Genomic DNA, 19,019 nt, shown 5'->3' with positions numbered 1-19,019 from the left:
TTGATTTTTATGTTTTTGACTTTTAGTTTTGAAATGTCCACTTGTTTATTTTAATTTTAATTTCTATTTCTTTTCAGGTTTTTAATATATTCCTTTTTTCAGGTATTTAACGTTCATTTCATTTCAGATTTTTGACAAAGTTTTTCTTCTCTTTTTTTTTTTTACGTTACCATTTCAATTGGCTCTTTATGTATCGTCTCTTCACTTTTCAGGCATTTCAAATTTTCTATTTCTTTTTTTTTTTTTTAAAAAACTGTCCTTTTTATTTTGTTTAAATCCGTTTTTTTCACATTCATATGAATTTAAATAAAACACATTTACCAAATTTATTTCTGGTCTTTTCTTTTACGTATTTTTCTTGTTGATCACTCCACCTCCGTACGCTGCCAAGTCCCAATCGAAAAAGAAAGAAGCTTCCTTGGGTCACCGGCCGGCTTGGCTTGGATTCGCCTCCATCATCAAATTTGACTTCCAGCGGGCACCAACAAAACATATGGTGGTAGCCATAATTGTCAATTGGTGTCAGCTGGCTGTCTCTTTCGTTGACAGAGGCGAATTAAAACCATCAGATGGCGCTGGCGGTCTTCTATCCGCTAACAGATGTCGCTAGGGTCGCACATTAGGCCGCACACTACAAGGACTAGACTCATTGACAAATATACAGATCGACTTAGAATCACTTTCTGATTCGATTTAGCTATGTCCGTCTGTCCATGTTAATTTGTGTACAAAAACGTCCTGTCCTGGTCCAATATTTGTGCTAGTATTTTTATCGACCTTGTCGCTTGCTGGCATGATGGCGTATGCGCTGCTAGTGCTCGCCGGATGGGGTGGTTCTTTGTGCAAGCGTATCGTCTTAAGGCTGGTACAGCGATTTTTTTTTTGGGAAAAATTTCCCTGAATCCATGGCGAAAGAATTAAAGGTGGTCTCATTTGTACGACAACCAAAAACTATATGGTGCAACCCATGACATAATTACCAGGTAGTATACCGTCAACAGCTGAGTACATTTTTTTCTCGCGAAATGCACTATCTGTCAACGAGTTTCAGTTGTGTGTGTTAAGAACCATAACACACACAAACAACGAAAAATGGCGCGAACTAGTAAAATACTCAAAATCAGAGTTCCACTAATCACTGATTTTGACAGAAAGTGAACTCAATATTTTGTTGTTGGGGAACTGCCACCACCTGTGAATGAATATATATTGGGTGCAACCCGCCATCGTGCCATCAAGCTGATCGACGTTTTGCTAACACACATAAAGAAATTTGTGTGCGTGTGAGTATACGGGTGCATACATGAGCAGAGAATATGCGAGAAAGAAGATAACAACAAAGAGAATTCAAACAAAAATCTGTCATCTTAATACCGTTAAAGTTGGCCGTCTGCTAACAGCTGTTCGCGTGAGACCACCTTTTTAAATCCGCCTTGGTATTTAACTTGGTAATCTAATAGTACGTTTACATTGGCCACTAAATCCAAATATATGGCCTTTTCGAGATTTAAGTGCTAAATCGTGTGTTTTTGTATACCACTTAGATCCCTAAAACGCAGTACAACCGGACAAGGTTTGTTTTTATATTTAGTTAAATCAAGATCATAAAAATGTCAATATAAAAGTGTTTTTATTTAAATTTTTTCGACGTTTTGACTTCAAAGTCGATTATTCGACTTTTTTATTCAATAAAAGTCGACTTGGACTTTTTTACACAAAAAGTCGATTAATCGATTAGTCGAAAAGTTGACTTTTAAATCCCCCTAATATCAACCAATAATTCTTTTGTTTTTGCACAAAAATCGTCATTAATAAAATATGGTGTAAAATACGTAAATATTGTAAAATGGCGTATATAAATGTGGCTGAGTGGTCTCCGGACCAGGTAACGGATTGGATAAAAGGTAGAGTTAGAGAAATAAATTCATTACGATAGATTCAATCCATGATTCACACACACAAGGGGCCAAACCCATTTTCTAATTGTTTTTTGTTTTTTTTTTTTTATTGTTTTGTTAGGGTTGGACGACTCCATGTACACTTATGTGTACTCCTTTATAAATAATGGAGTTGGTGGACATCAATTGTTGAATATAAGACCTTATGAACTGGAACAGTTGGGAATGATATCCATAGGTCATCAAGAAATAGTGTTGGAAGCAGTCGAGAATTTAAGGAATTTTGTAAGTTTGATGTTTTGGGAGGGATAAACTGGAATAATGATTAAATTGTAAATGTATGTTTTTGCGTTAATTTATTTTAGCACTACAATTTGGATAAGGAGAATTTGCAGTTTATGGCATTGCATGTGGCCACTGCCGCCCGAAGTCTGCACCGACAGCTATCTCTAAAGAATGGAGAGTCAATGATTGAGACACAAGTTCTAAATGACATTACAAGAACAATAGCGACTATAAAGCCATTGATTTGTTGGCTTGATCGCTCGCCTTTTCAAGGGCAATTTCAATTTACCGAAATATGCCGTAAAATGTTGAGACTTGGCCTGGAAATGGCGACTATTGCTCAGAGAGAAAGGTTTGTTGAACATCCGGTTGAACAAATTCGTACAACTGCTGAAACATTGGAGCGTTTGGCAAATTACATCATCCAGGATATAACGGACCCTATGCTTTTGCAACCTGCATCGCTAAACTTAGTCACACTAAAAAAAAGGGAGTCCGAACTTGGTTTTAATATTGAAACAAGTTATCATGGCATACATCGCGTAACAGATATAAAACATAACTCACCAGCTCATAATTCTGGTAAAATCGAAGATGGAGATGAAATAGTGCAGATAAATTATCAAACAGTTGTAGGATGGCAGTATAAGACAGTTTTATTACAGCTAAGGGAGTCATTACCTGATGTTTTGTTAACGTTGAAAAAACGACCTAAACATACGAAGATATACGGCCAAATTTATATGCAACCGTATCGGCTTCCTAGCAAGAAACGAAACATCGGTGCCCGTTGGGGGGAAAATGCAACAAGTGCCCGCCCTGGGTTTCTTGCCGTCCCTGAGACTACATATAAAATTCCACTCACTTTGAATTCAGAGAATGAGAAAAACGATGATGCGGATACGGATTCTATATGCAGTGATATATTAACGCCAACAGATGCCAAAGTTTTGGAAAAAGAAAGCCGTTTGTACTATCCGAAACCAAGAGCAATGTTACAAAGGCGTAACACCATATGTGGCGACGAAATATTAAGGCATAAAAGTTTGGGTTTGGTTTCCCATTGGATTGAAAGCAAAGCGGGTATAGGTACAGATCCGTCATCACCAAGTTTACGTGACAAATCCGTGTCATTTGGCTTCGGTTTGGAAATAACTTCTAGACCAACAACTTGTATTGGCATTAGTGGCGGCCCTAACGCTAAATACGCGAGCGAATTCGGCGATAACAAGAAATTGCGCCAAATTGTTGAGCAGCCAAATGAGCAAGCACTTTCTTCGAAGCCAGGCGTTTGTAAAGTTGTACGCTTCGACTCAGGCATGAAGGCGGAGGACTATACCCTTGATGAGAAATATACGTGTAATGTTCAAAACACGATACTGGAAACTTTTGAGCCTATTCCATTTGTAGATGAGGAAGATGATGGTATTGAAGCATTGCGTTTCGCTCAGGAAAAAACTGAAAAAGTCTTAGACACACTTGAGAGAATTGTTGGTGGTAATCCCAACAACTCTTTAGTAGAAACTATCAATGTTCCACTTGTAGTAAGGCGTGGTAGATTGGATAAAAGCCATAGTACACCGACGTATGACAACTCCGGTGAAGATTCAGACACACCTCCTGCAATTGAGCCGCGCAAAGAATTTCTTTTGATAACTCCACCAGTACCGCCGCCTCGTCCCAAGAAGCAAATTGTTCCTGTACCACCACCGAAACCCCCTGGTTTAATGCAAACAATGTATGCTTCTGCCACTACACAAGCTCAAGCTATTCAGAGTTTAACTTCACCCCCTCAGAAATTAACCACCAAATCGCAAATATTATCACCTACTAATGCGGATGAAGTAGATAAGTCACCAAACTGCAGTAATAGTTCGTTGTCATTATCAGCGGTTTACACCGATTCTCCAAATGAAAGTGGCGAACTTCATACACCCACAAAAACTCGTGTCTTGACGCTGAAAAAGAAACACAGCTTAATAAATAAAAGACGAAATGTAAATCTTAAGTTGTTAGGTACAGGTGATATACAAGGATATTTGTACAGGCGAACCAAAGACAAGCGTGGCGTGACTTTTTGGGCACGTTTATACTTTGTTATGATGGACACTATATTATATGGATTCCGATCAAAAGAATCATCAAAGGCTAATTGTGTTATATTTTTGCCTGGTTTTACGGTGTCGTTAGCAAAGGTAGGTTGGAAATAGAGCTTAATTAGTAGTAGAGCAATGTAACTTACTATTTTTCGTTTAGGAAGTACATTCAAAAACGTTTGCCTTTAAGGTTTACCATTCAGCTAAAACCTTTTATTTTGCTGCGGAGTCTCAAGATGCACTAAGCCAATGGGTGGAATTCATTCGTCAGTCTACCCTAACTTTGAACACTTCTATATCTGGTTCTGAGGCAGCAGTTAACGCCCATGACCTGTTTTCTGAGAATGAAAGTTCAAGTGAAGAAAGTGAAAACCATGTTATTACACCATGTACGCCTTCCCCCCAATCTGGTAAGGATTCTCCCCAAAGTCAATTGGTAACTGGGAAATCGCAAAACAATACACCGATTTCAACAAAAAGTGACCGGCGATATTTAGGCTCATTAAGAAAACTTACTAAGGGCTCCTTACAATTCAAAAGTTCGTCGACGAGCGAAAAAAAGATATCGAATGACATACCAGTACCTACTGAACAGTTTCGTTCTTATAGAAAAGTACCAGGTGGTAGCTTCGGTATACAAATAGGTGCTAATACACCAGGATATCATGATTCAACAATGCATCCATTTAATATGTCAAATAGTTCTATCTGTGAAGAACAACAAATGGCAACAAAAACTCTTGGCACGGCTGTTTCTTCGCCTTCGGAAAGTAATCCGTTACCACTAATGCTTTCTCAAACAGGCAAAGTCAATACTTTTTGTGATTCTACGTTGGGAAGTCTAGAACCTCCTACTTCGCCTGCACCATTGCCGTCTCATCAAAAAGAATTCGCCCAAGCAGTATCAACAGTAGTAACGGATACGCACACGCCACAATATCCCTCTTCAAACGTGACGAGTCCTAGCAAAAGTATTAAAAAAATACCATACAATTTCATCCATGCATCTAATCCAAATTTGGTCGAATTTGATTTCCAAACTTCGCGGACATTGGATTATAACTTACCGAAAATAAACTCGAGTAATGCTTGGGACGCGCTACCCAACAACATTCAAGGATTTGTTACACTCAAAGATTTAATGCTACAAAAACAGGAGGAAGAGGCACAAGAAATGTATAATAATCGTGTTTTGTTGGGGGTTGAAAAAAAAGACGAACACAAAAGAAGTGCACCTCAAAAATCGTTAGCGCAGGTTAATGAAGCAATGGAAAGCAATCAAAATTCAGAGGATAGTAAAAAAGTTTCCAAAACCCAAAGTCGCAGCCTACCAAAACCTCCCGACTATGAAATTAGTTTTAAACCTGATGATGAAGATATTCAACTCACGCGAACGAAAGAAGGATTAAAATTAAGGGACTTTGGTTATGAACTAATATCAGGCGATGAACCATTAGGAACATCATCGATTTCAAGACATTTCATACATACTGCACGTCAATTTCATCATCATTCGGATACTCATGATTCAAGCAGCACTAATGGCAGTAATTGGGCATCGGCAATGAAGTCTAGGCCATTTTTGCTATCTTCAAATAAAAACAAGAAGAACTCAACGAGTAGTAGTTGCTCGTCTGCCGATTTTAATGTTAACACTACAGGGGAAAGAAGATTAGGAAGTTTTAAGAAGAAGGGAAAGTTAGAATCTTTTAAGACTTCGAGTGAAAAAATTTTTCAGTTTGGAAAACATTCTTCCGGAGGAAACGTTGGCGTTGTTGGTACAACAATGACACTACCGCTCAATAAAAAATCATTTAACCCTACACATGATGTATCGGGCACTTCAGGTATTAAGAAAAGCCATACATACAATAATGATTTAAAAGAAAAAGCTGCTAAATACGATGCTCAGCGCAAAAATTCTGCCCCAATGCCAATCTTTGGTAAGCTCAGTTTTTCAAGTTCGGCTTCTACTACAAATGCAAATAGTAAAAATGATAACAAAAAGGACAAAAAAAATTGTAACTCCCCCTTACTTCACCGATCGACAGGTCATCATAATAATGCCAATAGTTCGCAAGCTGGCTCTACGTCTGCGTCAAGTAATACATATTCAGGGCGTGATTATGACCACGAGATATTTTCGCAAGTGATATTCCCTAAAAAGAGTTCGAATCGCAAACAGAGCATTATGCCACCAGTTGCGAATACTGAAATTATAACAGCTCCCGATGTAACAGCACCTCCGCCACCAACAAAGACACCAAGCACAAATGCAAATGACTTAACAATACAATCATCATCTTCTAACGCACCCACGACCGAATATCCTAACATGCAATGTCCCCCAGTATTCGAACCGGACATCTACTCACTGGACCCAAATGCAAGTTTACTCCTCAGAAGGAATAATAATAACAACCACAGTGTCAGTGAAGATAATTGACTTACCAGCATAAACATTTAAGAAAATAAATAATATCAAATTTAAAATTTGTCTTATTTAAATTTAACTTAATTGGCAATACACATACAAATTTTTAATATTTATATATAGTATGTCTTAAAGCAGCATAAATTGTATTATTATTTCATCGAACTGCATTTTTTATATCATTGTGTAATTTAGTGTCTTCCCTTTAGTTAAAACTTACTCAAAACATGTATTGTTTAAGGTTATGTCTATTTTTCGTAGTTAAATTTTGACCTAAAAATATATTTTGAAAATACAGGTCTTATTCGAAATTTTTGGAATCGACTAGTGATACTAAGTGGAAGTAAAATGCAAAGCAAATTTCAAAACATGTACATTATATAACTTTCCTCCACAGATAAACCTTAAATATCCATTAAAATAATGAATGTACATACATACATATTTTACATAAACACATTCTCTGTTTTATATTGGTTGAGATAACAGAAATCTAGGTAAGTTCATTATAATTGTTTGAACTTTTTAAAAGAAAAACGCTGAAAAAATTAGTTTTTGGAACCGACAACAATTTAAATGTGAACTATAGGAAAGAAAATGAAATTACTTTGATCTATTATCCACTTTCATCAACTATCTAAATATTTCGTATATGTAGAACAGTTGACGGGAAAATCTTCCAAGGCAACAGTTTGGAATAGTTGGGTTACCCTTTACCCTTTACCATTAACAAAACACCAAAACGCAATTTTTACTAATGAAGTTTGCTTTATTGTTATAACAAAATTAAACTGTCCTTTCTAAATCATCGTTCGTATGGGATCAACGGAAAGATTTATTAGATATTTTGACGAAGCTTCTTAAAAAAGCTAAACAAACCATAGCCAAAAGCTTGTTAATATTTTGTACGGCTCAACGATAATTTAGTTTTCTATTAACAAATCGCGCTGCAAAAATTAAAATTTCAAAATACTTTTGTTGAAGTAGGTTGAAGAGAGAAGCTCAGGGAAAAATATGATTTCTACTGGGACTGATGACTGGTGCAAAACTTTGTTCAACTTAATAATAAAGAAGTCGATATTTTAAAACATTTCTGAAACATATTAGATACATATCTATTTGAATGGAATAACCGTCTGCTTCTTTTTGTGTTCTAGATCCAAAGATTAATTATAAGGGATTTTTATTGATATGTGCCAAACTTCGTTAGATAGGCCTCGTGTAGTTTTTCTACAAAATCATCATCATTTTGTATTAGATAATTGAAAGCTTGTATAAATTGAAATTTATTTAAAGGTTCCTTCTGTTCTTGGTGTGCCAGTATTGGCTGCACAGGTGCATTTTGTAAAGGTCCTGTCGCCGGTTTGTCAAACATTGTGGGTGGCATGAGTGCCGGTTTTATGTCAGCTGTTGATTGAGATGACAAACTCTTTTGCAAGTTGAGATTGGAAAATATTTTGCTGAGAGAAATTTGTTCCCCTGGTAGATTGCCGGTCGAGCATGTAGCCGCTGTAAGAGCTTGTGTGAACCCAAAATCTGGACCCCGATTGAGTACAGATTTATTTTCCCCTGCTGAGGTAGAGCTGCCAGGCCGGGGTATCGGATGATTGATAAGTGTACTGGGTGTGTTTTCCAACAAGGAACAGGACAACCGTTTTGTGTTGTTTTCCGATGGTTTATTGTACAATTGAGTATTTAAATCCTCGCAGAGTGTTTGCTGCTGAGATGGTTGAATATCGCGCTGTTGTTTTTCCAGCTGTTCAACAGACAATGTATTTGGTAATATCCGTGGCGTATAAGCAACTTCTGCTGCTTCAAAAAATTTCAATACATTGCCAGAAGCCTTTAAAGGCGTTTGCGAGTTATTTGCCGTCGCAAATTGTCTTTTCTGATTTTGACTACTGTTAAATTCCTGCTGTGCATTCGACAGCATTTTAAATATGTTTACATTATTATTTTGTTTAACATCGTTGTAGTGAGAACCATTCTCAGAAGCAGTGTCACACGCACCGGAACCGGCTGCAGTCAACACCAGATCATTCACCAGCTTGCTAATGCGTTCACATTCTAAGCTGTTGTAAAACCAAAATCCTCGAATACGAGACCTTTCATTACGGTACAAAAGGAAAGGTGCCTGTGCCTGCAACTCTAGATGTGTGGTAATAGGTTCCACAAAGGAAGTTGTGTTAAGACGATTGTTTATAAAAATACTGTGAAATGGTTGAGCATTACGACTGTAGATAAAAAAGGCCCCTTCGACATCAGTTTTCTCCCATTCATTTTGATCCGAATCAAATATGTAAAACGCCACATGAGAGGATGTATCCACAATGTCCTTGGCATATGGGTCGACTTTCTTTATAGCCGCTAAATTCATTCGCGTCTTACTCTTATCAGCCATGACCAATTAAAATCGCAATGCGCTCAGAATTACTTTCCCGATCTATGAAATATGGGCTCCCAAATACTAAATCTAAGTCTGAATTTTGCTCGTTTCTTATTTTGTTATTTAGCAACGTTGCAAATTGCAAAACACATCAAAAGTATTCTAATACAGGGTTGCTCAAACAATACACAGGGTAATGCTGAATAATTTTAATTGTGGGCTGTTCGCATATGGTGTCGAACCGAACAGTTTTGTTTATAACTGTTTTATTTTAGTACTATAGCTGTGTTTTATTTTATTGCTAAAAAATGCAGTTCAATGAAATTTGTAGGAAAATTACATCTTTTCAGGATGTATTGTTATGACAGATTGGCAAATGGCGTTACCACTTCATGGCAAATTAATAGTCTTGCACTGGAAACTTTGTTTGAGGTTTATTTGTGCACTTTGTGCACGGCTTATATATTCTGTACTAAAATAAAGCACAGCATGGCCACACTTATTTGTGAAAAAAATATCATGGCAATCCTGACAACAGATGTTCCACATAAGCCTGCACTGGTAATTTATCCTGCAATGGTTCGTTATCCTGGATAGATGTAGTAAATAGTACTAAAATGAAATATAGCTATTATAATGCGTAAAAATTGTTACAGTTGTGAAAAAACTGGTCAAATCATAAAGTTGTTAAAACAATTTAATTTGGCGTTGTTACTTCCGACTGTCAGCAAAAATAGCTACTTTCATTATGTTTTTGTCAGAAAAAATAGAGCACATGTGCTATTATGAAATGTGATTGTCTTACGTCAGTTTCATTCGTATCACACTCTGTGTACAACATTAACAATAGCAAAATTTGACATGTGTTTTATTATAGTTCTGGATAGACAGGGCGTGAAGGGCAAAAATAAAACGCAAAAAAGTTTCCAGTGCAAGTCTGTTTGTTTGTTATGGAGCGGTAACGCCGTTTGCCAACCTGTCAAACCAATACGATGCAAAAAGTGTAAACATTTGTAATATTTAAAACTAACATTTGCAAATAACATTTATTAAGATTTGTGCACCCAATTGTGTACCATTCACAATAGACGTATTTCTGCAGATGGTCACAATTATTAATGAAAAAATATGATAACAATCCTGACGACAAACATTCTACATAAGCCTGCACTGGTAATTTATCCAGAACTTCCTTGTCCTGGATAGATGTCATTTTCATATTAATTGCATTGCATTGCACTATATAGTGCTCAAATAAAACACAGCTATAGAGTGATAGAGCCTTTAAGAACTCAGTACCACTTCAGGCCAAAACAGAATGAGCGTGTTGTGCTTTGTTTTTAGTGTCGTGTTGGAAAATGCAACTCTGCAAACAAATCCCACAAAAGCAATGCGCAAAAGTAAAACCATTTTTAACTTCGACGGCTTAAAACACTACTTCAGGTACGGCAACACAGAATGACGCTCGATTTATGACGTCAAAGTTGAAAATTCTTTAACTTTTGTGATATTTCTTTGCAGAGTTGCATTTGTCAACCCAACGCTCAAAAACAAAGCACAACGCGCTCATTCTGTTTTGGGCTTTCTACGGAATGTTTTCGCTTTTTTTTCTTCAAGCGCAGTATCAAGATATATTCATTTACTGGTAGTGGCAGTTGCCCAACAACAAAATATTGAGTGCACTATTTGTCAAAATCAGTGATAAGTACAAATCTGAGTTTGTGTATGTAACTAGTTCGAGGCATTTTTGTTGTTCTTTGTGTGTGTTATGGTTTTTAATTATAAAACACACACAACTAAGACTCGTTGATAGATAGTGCATTTCGCGAGAAAAATTGTCAGCTGTTTACGGTACACTACCTTTTAATTATGTCATGCGTGAGACCACCTCGCGTGAAACCTTTTAAATCCACCTTGACAATACCTTTTTTTAATAATTATAAAGGGTGATTTTTTTGAGGTTAGGATTTTCATGCATTAGTATTTGACAGATCACGTGGGATTTCAGACATGGTGTCAAAGAGAAAGATGCTCAGTATGCTTTGACATTTCATCATGAATAGACTTATTAACGAGCAACGCTTGCAAATCATTGAATTTTATTACCAAAATCAGTGTTCGGTTCGAAATGTGTTCATTCACCGTAACGTTGCGTCCAACAGCATCTTTGAAAAAATACGGTCCAATGATTCCACCAGCGTACAAACCACACCAAACAGTGCATTTTTCGGGATGCATGGGCAGTTCTTGAACGGCTTCTGGTTGCTCTTCACTCCAAATGCGGCAATTTTGCTTATTTACGTAGCCATTTAACCAGAAATGAGCCTCATCCCTGAACGGTGAATGAACACATTTCGAACCGAACACTGATTTTGGTAATAAAATTCAATGATTTGCAAGCGTTGCTCGTTAGTAAGTCTATTCATGATGAAATGTTAAAGCATACTGAGCATCTTTCTCTTTGACACCATGTCTGAAATCCCACGTGATCTGTCAAATACTAATGCATGAAAATCCTAACCTCAAAAAAATCACCCTTTACACACATTCATGCACTCATATACATTTTTGATAATTATAAATCTTTATTATAATCTAGAGTGTTTTTGTTATAACATAACATCACGTTCTCAATACATTCATAGCAGAATGTACATCATAATTAATAGCAGTAAGACTTAGCAAATATTTACAAATAGATTTAAAGAAATGTTAAAGATTTTTTTTACAAAAACTCTTAACCAATAATAAATAAATAATAACGGGTAATATCGACCAAATGGCGTAGTGGTTTTGTTATATCTTTGGTGTCGTTTTTTATTTTACCTTTTTCAGGGGACCTTGTTCAATTTAAAAATTAAAAAAATTGCGTTGTCATATAAAATTGCATACAAAAAGTACAATGTGCCTTGCACCTTGTACTTCGGCAACGGATGGCTCAACCGTTGGAGGGTTAAATCGGATGTAGCCATAAACACATACATATTAAAAAAGAGTGAGAACTCTCATAAGTTTGTTACACTATGCGATGCTTGTTCAAGACTCAATAAAATTTTTTGTAACGGTATAAATAAGTCTGGAAATAAATTTAGTTAATAGTTAAAAACTATGTGAATTCAAAGAAAAGAAAAACAGTAAGTCAACCCTGCACGGGATAGGTGTGAGCACCACACAGATTAAGATTTATTTGTTTTTTTTCACATGCTACAAGATTACAATGATCTTATAATTACAGTATGGAGATACCACAGTTCAACAGAGTTTAGGACAAAAGTGCAGTTTACTGGATAAATGACAAAAATCCTTTTTTTTGCACACCCCCTAAATTGACCTCAGGAACACGAATATGAAGTCCGTTTTTGGGACTCGTGCCTGGGGTTCTAAAACGGGCGTTCCTCCTCATCAAGTTAAAGTGTACGTCGCTGTCACGAGGAGCTTAGCTCAAGCTAGCGGGCGCGTCCACGGGTTATGGATAGTGGATGGTGTAACGGTAGCCGCGGACAATCAGCGTTATCGAGCGGAGAGTTTCAGTGAGAGGTCGAGAGGCACCGGTTTTTGCATAAATACTGAGTGCATATGCGGCTACAACAACAACAAAATAAGATAGAAAATCTTTGAAACTTGTAGCTTTCTCGCACACAAAACAAGCTTTTTGTTAGAAATCTTGTTAAAGGCATGTTTGAACGAAAATATTTTATTGTGAGGCGGCCCTACTCGCGAAGTCGATTTCGAGAGCAGAGCCTAAGTGGGGGGTCAGGTGGCACTGACTTTTTTTAAAATACTGAATGCCAATGATTCTCGAGATGACAAGGCGACTTATTGGCGTCTTCAAAAAACCCATGGCCAATTAGGGGCGGCTGGACGCGAGCGTCGGATCTTGGAGCAAGCGGTTCGTACATCGAGGCTTACATGTGCGATCCGACATAACCCTAATCGGTTGGGACACAAAATTTCAGGGCCCTAGAAGTCCCAGGGGCTCATTGGTGGGCTTCAAAGTTGGTCACCTGGGCCCTACAAAATTTTGTTCGGGCTGTCAATATGGTCCGATTTTTAATTTTTTTTTTTTGCTGGAAAGTGGGATATCTTTTATAGTGTCCAAGAAATTTGACTAACAAATTTTGTTTTTTGAAAATATAGTGAAAGCATCTCTGAACCGATATCAAATCTTTTAACTGATTTGGAAAGCTAATAAAATATACTATTTTTTGTCACAATATATGCTAAGGTCCGATTCTACAGTCAAAAGTAAAGCGAGTTACAAATCAAAAAATGTGATTTTTTTCGTCTCTGTACAGAAAACATGGCCCAGCACTATCAATTTTGCTTACTGTACTGTAAAGAAGACTTAATGTAGATGCGTTTTAAGCGTAATTTTTGTAAATTGTGTTAAATCTAATTGGAGATCTGTGAAGAAGAATATATTAGCATTTTTTAACAAAAAAGCTGGGAAAACCCTTCAAGTTTTAAAAACGCAAAGCTGAGACCCCCCACTTTATAACATATTTTCATAGCCCCAAGTAATAACAAATTGCAAGCAACAAAAATTTCGCGCCATTCAAGGATTGAGGTCTTTACGGACATTATATTGGGTTGCCCAAAAAGTAATTGCGGATTTTTTAACAGAAAGTTAATGAATTTTTAATAAAACTTAGAATGAACTTTAATCAAATATACTTTTTTTACACTTTTTTTCTAAAGCAAGCAAAAAGTAACAGCTGATAACTGACAGAAGAAAGAATGCAATTACAGAGTCACAAACTGTGAAAAAATTTGTCATCGCCGACTATAAGGAAAATCCGCAATTACTTTTTGGGCATCCCAATACTAAAAAAAGCCAAATTTGTAAACATCTTTCCCCAGTGTGGGGATTTTGGGTGTTTTCATCAAGATATTCATCTACAAATTTGTGAATAATCAGAACGATATCATTAGTAGTTTTGGTTTTACGATATTTTCAATTTGAATTTATTTTTCACAAAAGTGTATTTTGTGTCCTCATTTTGAGTTTTACCCAAATAATAGGACTACAATTTAATCTTTTGTTTAAATTTTTTGCATTTATTTTAGCACACGTCTTGACCTTTCCAGAAACGTATAATTGGTATACATAAATATGCTTTATATTGATCGATGCACAACGTGCACACCTCGGTCATTTTGGCATTCATTCATGACAGAAAAGTTGTCTAGAAATTATAACTGTGTACGGGGGGATGCAGTTTGTTCATTACTTATATGTTTGCAATTTAAAATTATTGACTTACGCCATATTTGGTTGAAGTACGTGATAAAATATGACCTGTTTGCTTTTAATCCACTATTTTTAATTGCATCAATATAGTATGTAAACAAAATCTTATATATAAAATCAATTTGTGCTTGTAGGTTTGTTTGTGTGTTCCTTATAGACTCAGAAACAGCTGAACCGAATTTCTTGAAATTTTCGCCGATGGTGCGTAATGTTTCCGTGGTAAAAATAGGGTTCTACATTTGTTGATATCTGAAGGGGGAGCGGACCCTCCCCCTTACCCTAATTTTCAGATTTGCCAGATCTCAGAGATGGGTGGTGCGATTTAAGTGTGTGCTCTCTTATACTAACTTAAAAACAAAAATTTGGCATCCAAAATTCGGATCGGGCGGGCGCCCACCCCCAAATCCTACCAAATATATATACACCAATCACGACAATATGGGACTCAAATGAAAGGTATTTACGATTCGAAAATGTATCTGATATCCAATTGTCGGACCAAGTGTTTGGGCGACCACCCCAACCCCCAAAATACCCTTAAATCGGACATATTTACCGACCATGGCAATATGGGACTCAATTGAAAAGTATTTGCGAGTAAAATACGAATCTGATATCCAAATTTGGGACCAAATTTCTGGGGGTCCACCTCTTCCCCCAAAACACCCCCCAAACGGAACTAATTTACTGACCATGGCAATATGGGGCTTAAATAAAAGGTATTTGAATGTAGAATACGAATCTGATATCCAGATGTGGGACCAAGTGTTTGGGGGCCGCCCTACCCCAAGAACATCCCCCAAAGAGGACATATTTACGACCATTGCAATATAGGGCTCAAATGAAAGGTCTTTGGAAGTAAAGCACGAATCTGATATCAATATTCGAGAAAGTGTCTATGGGGCCACCCCGCCCCCATAACACCACCCATATAGGAAGTATTTGCTGACCATCGCAATATGGGGCTCCAATAAGAGGTATTTTAAAGTAGAAAACTAATTTGATATATACTTTCAAGGCCAAGTCAATGAGTGGCCTCCCCATCCCCCAAAACACCCCCAAACCGGTCATGTTTGCTGACTATGGAAATATGGCTCTTAAATGAAAGGTATTTGAAAGTAGACCACAAATCTGATATCAATATTCGGGACCAGCGGTCTAAGAGACGTCCCACCACCATAAAAAAACACAAATAGGACGTATTTGCTTATCAAGACAATTTGGGTCTTCAGACAGTGGAGCTCTATATTGATAGGGCCCATACATACATACATACATATTTGCCGACTCTTGCAATAAGGGGTTTAAATGAAAGGTATTTGAGATTAGGAAACGAATTTGATATCTAATTTCGAGGCCAATGCCAACATGGGGTTCAAATAAATTATATAGATACATGAGAATAGAGCACGATGCTGATATATTTTCAGGGCTTAGCATTTGGGGGACCCACTCCCTAAAAGACACCTAAATCGGACATATTTACCGACCATGTCAATGTGGGGGCCAAATGGAAGGCATTGGAGAGTAGATCACGAAATTGATACCCATTTTCGGGACCAATTTTCTAGGGGTCAACCCCTTTCCCAAAATACACAACAAACAGCAATTATTTACTGACCATCGCAATATGGGGTTCGAATAAAGGTGTTTGGGAGTAGAATACGAATATCCGAGTATAGCGGTGCCCCAAATACCATATATTTGGGGCACCCCTCTTTCCTCAAAACCCCCAAAGCGTACAAATTTGCCGATCATGCCAATATGGCTCAAATGAAAGGTATTTCAGATTAGAAAACTAATTTGAAACCCAATTTTGGGGCCAAGTGTTTGGAGGAGCCTCATCCTATAAACTCTACTTAATCCAATGGAAATATGGGGTTTAAATAAATGGTATTTAAGACAATAGCAAAATGCTGATATTTTTTCAGGGCCAATTGTCTAGGGAATAGGGGACATCATGAGAATATGTCCGATTAATGGCATTAAACCCTCCGAGCGAATTCGTGGACCAATGAAGATCATATGGAATTCAAATAAAGGCACTTATATTGTTATACTGTTAGTCAAGCGACATGCATACAATATTTTCGTAGCATTGTATTTCACTAAAAGATCTTTAATTGTCGAAAATAAATATTCAAAGTATAATTTTGGTCCATATAAGGAAAAAGACGGCGCTGCGGAATGCGTCCGGTTCAGCTAGTATGTCACAAAACAAAGAGTGTTTTTACCCCTGCCAAAAATAGCCCAACCGCAACAGGTAAGAACACAACTAGAGGTTGGTTCTATTTTTGTAAAATATGTATCTCTAAATTATTTGATTTTAATAAAGTAATCGTCTAAATCCTTTAATTTTTTTGGATTATCAGAGGTTAAAGACCTGTAACAAATCCATCGGTCCCTACACGCTGACAAAAAATATTTAAAAATATCCTCATTCTGGAATTCTCTGGAACATTTACGATAATGGAACTGTTGTTCTCCTAAGGGATCTAGACTTAAATTCATCTTGTATCCTTTTCTTCTCCAGGGCGAGCATTTATTTTAATTCCTGCTTGTTTAGGTATTTGTTAGAGTTCTTTAGCATTCTATGGTATTTTAGATCGTATGACAAATGCAGAAAGTGTTTCCAAAAACAATATACCAAATTCCAGTGATTCTTAATTGATTGTAAGATCCTTTACCAACCTGTAAAATTTGTTTTCTTTTCCCCAAAAATGACACATCACCATGTTGAGGATATTCCAGTCAATGCGTTGTTTTCTTTAGCGTCTATCATTGTAAGTTTTATATTGAATCCCATTTGAAAAGTGTATTCCATTATCTGAATTGTAACAGGTTCCAAGTTTTTGAACTTCGTCTCAATACGCTGAACCAAATCTTGGGTATTTGTTGTCGATTGCTTAGTGAACTTGAGGCAAAGCGACCTACAAAAGTTTTTTGATCCAGTTTTTGAATTTATCCAAATATCATTAAAGCTCGTTGAAGCATAATCCTTATCAGCATGTTTTCGAATTCTTACTGGAACCAAAGATGCCATAAAAACGCTTCTATAGTCCGTAGTCGAGGCTTGCTTGTAATCGGGAAGTGTTGATAAGCCATCACATTCCCCATTTGCATATAAGCTGTACGTTGCACTGGTTTACTTCTTTCAGTGTTTGTGCAGAATGTGTTGAAACTATCCTTGCTGCCGTATTAACGAGTAGGGCAGAGAGACTAACACTGGCTTTGGCAAACTATTTTGCTTCTTTTCTTGTAAGTCGCCGTATGACAGCAAAGCGTTAATGCCATTGGATGATAATGCTTTTCTTAATATGATGTAAGAATCCCGACTGAGTCCAAGTTGCAACATAAGGGCAATGGTTTCTTCGCATGTAAATGACGATTCACTTTTGGGGGTCGGAATACTCTTTACAATCCTTCTAAGGCATTTCGGCGATACAGACGGCAGCACGTTTGCACTTTTCAATGCGTATTTTGGCCTTCCATCCTTCTTTACCATCTCTTTGAAGGTGTCAGTAACATCAACAGTGGACATTGAAAAAAGAACGTTGCACAGATTCCTTCTTTACAACGAAAACTTTGATGAAATTTCGAATTTTTATATATTCAGTATTTTTTATTTTCACTCCGAATTTGATTTCTTTATGTTGCATTATTAAATTTGTTTTGTTTTCAAAATCAACAGAGCAATGACCCCATAATACGTTGAACATGGTTTAATTTTTTACTATAAACGCCATTTCTGAGTTATGAATGAAGTGATATCTTAAATATGAATGAAGTCTGATATACTCGTATTGACGAATCTGATTCAGGTTAACATCATTTCAAACCTGTAGACAAATTTATATCCATGGAAACAAATGACACCAACACTTCACAAGGTATTGCATCATGGTTAATTCATAGCTCAAAATAATATTCTTCTCTTAAGAGAAATCACAGAAGAACTCCAAGAGGCAAGAACTCGTGATTTTTGATACCAACAGTTCCATTATCGTAAATGTTCAGAGAATTCCAGAATTAAGATATTTTTAAACATCTTTTGTTATCTTCGGACTCTGTACTATCAGCGTGTAGGGACCGATGGATTTGTTACAGGTCTTTAACCTCTGATAATCCAAAAAATTTAAAGGATTTAATGTACCTTCTAGATCTGGATTCCAACACAGACGTTTACTTTATTGAAATTAATTAATTTAGATATACATATTTTACAAATTTAATTTATTTTACAGATTTAATGTACCTTTTAGATCTGGATTCCAACACAGACGTTTACTTTATTGAAATTAATTAATTTAGATATACATATTTTACAAATAAAAAAAGAACCAACCTTTTTTTTAACTCTCTAGTTGTGTTCCTACCTGTTGCGAAGGGGTGGGTTATTTTTGGCGGGGGTAAAAATACTTCATGTTTTATGACATATTTCGACATATACTATACTATAGGTCAATAATTTTATATTGCAAACATATAAATAATGAACAATCAATATAATAGCATATCTATGTATACAAATTATACGTTTCTAGAAAGGTCAAGACGTGTGCTACAATAAATTCAAACAATTTAAACAAAAAGTTAAATGTTAGTCCTATTATTTGGGTAAAATCCAAAATGAGGCCAAAAAATAAAATTCAAATTGAAAATATCATTA

At 36.4% G+C, this 19,019-nt stretch overlaps 2 protein-coding genes across 2 annotated transcripts; one reads left to right on the top strand and one right to left on the bottom strand.

Moving 5' to 3' along the window:
- The first annotated feature begins 1,756 nt into the window (after nt 1-1,756).
- Nucleotides 1,757-7,172, top strand: LOC106092251 (uncharacterized). Its single transcript, XM_013259042.2, has 4 exons — nt 1,757-1,904; nt 2,020-2,183; nt 2,264-4,378; nt 4,440-7,172. The coding sequence occupies exons 1-4, from the start codon at nt 1,847-1,849 to the stop codon at nt 6,723-6,725; spliced, it is 4,623 nt and encodes a 1,540-aa protein (XP_013114496.2). The 5' UTR covers nt 1,757-1,846; the 3' UTR covers nt 6,726-7,172.
- A 286-nt stretch (nt 7,173-7,458) lies between these two features.
- On the bottom strand, nt 7,459-9,114 carry LOC106092253 (mRNA-decapping enzyme 1A). Its single transcript, XM_013259052.2, has one exon. The coding sequence runs from the start codon at nt 9,112-9,114 to the stop codon at nt 7,897-7,899; it is 1,218 nt and encodes a 405-aa protein (XP_013114506.1). The 3' UTR covers nt 7,459-7,896.
- Between the last annotated feature and the right edge of the window lie 9,905 nt (nt 9,115-19,019).

Source organism: Stomoxys calcitrans, chromosome 5, assembly GCF_963082655.1.
Source record: "Stomoxys calcitrans chromosome 5, idStoCalc2.1, whole genome shotgun sequence".
NCBI classification, from domain to species: Eukaryota; Metazoa; Arthropoda; class Insecta; order Diptera; family Muscidae; genus Stomoxys; species Stomoxys calcitrans.
The sequence above is the reverse complement of the archived record's forward strand: the minus strand, read 5'-3'. Positions and strand labels throughout refer to the sequence as shown.

Excerpts from the sequence above, each read along its gene's own strand:
- LOC106092251 (XM_013259042.2), top strand. The coding sequence starts at position 1,847 with ATGGCGTATATAAATGTGGCTGAGTGGTCTCCGGACCAGGTAACGGAT. Across the intron at positions 1,905-2,019 it reads GGTAACGGATTGGATAAAAG|GGTTGGACGACTCCATGTAC; the intron begins GTAGAGTTAGAG and ends TTGTTTTGTTAG. Across the intron at positions 2,184-2,263 it reads TCGAGAATTTAAGGAATTTT|CACTACAATTTGGATAAGGA; the intron begins GTAAGTTTGATG and ends AATTTATTTTAG.
- LOC106092253 (XM_013259052.2), bottom strand. The coding sequence starts at position 9,114 with ATGGCTGATAAGAGTAAGACGCGAATGAATTTAGCGGCTATAAAGAAA.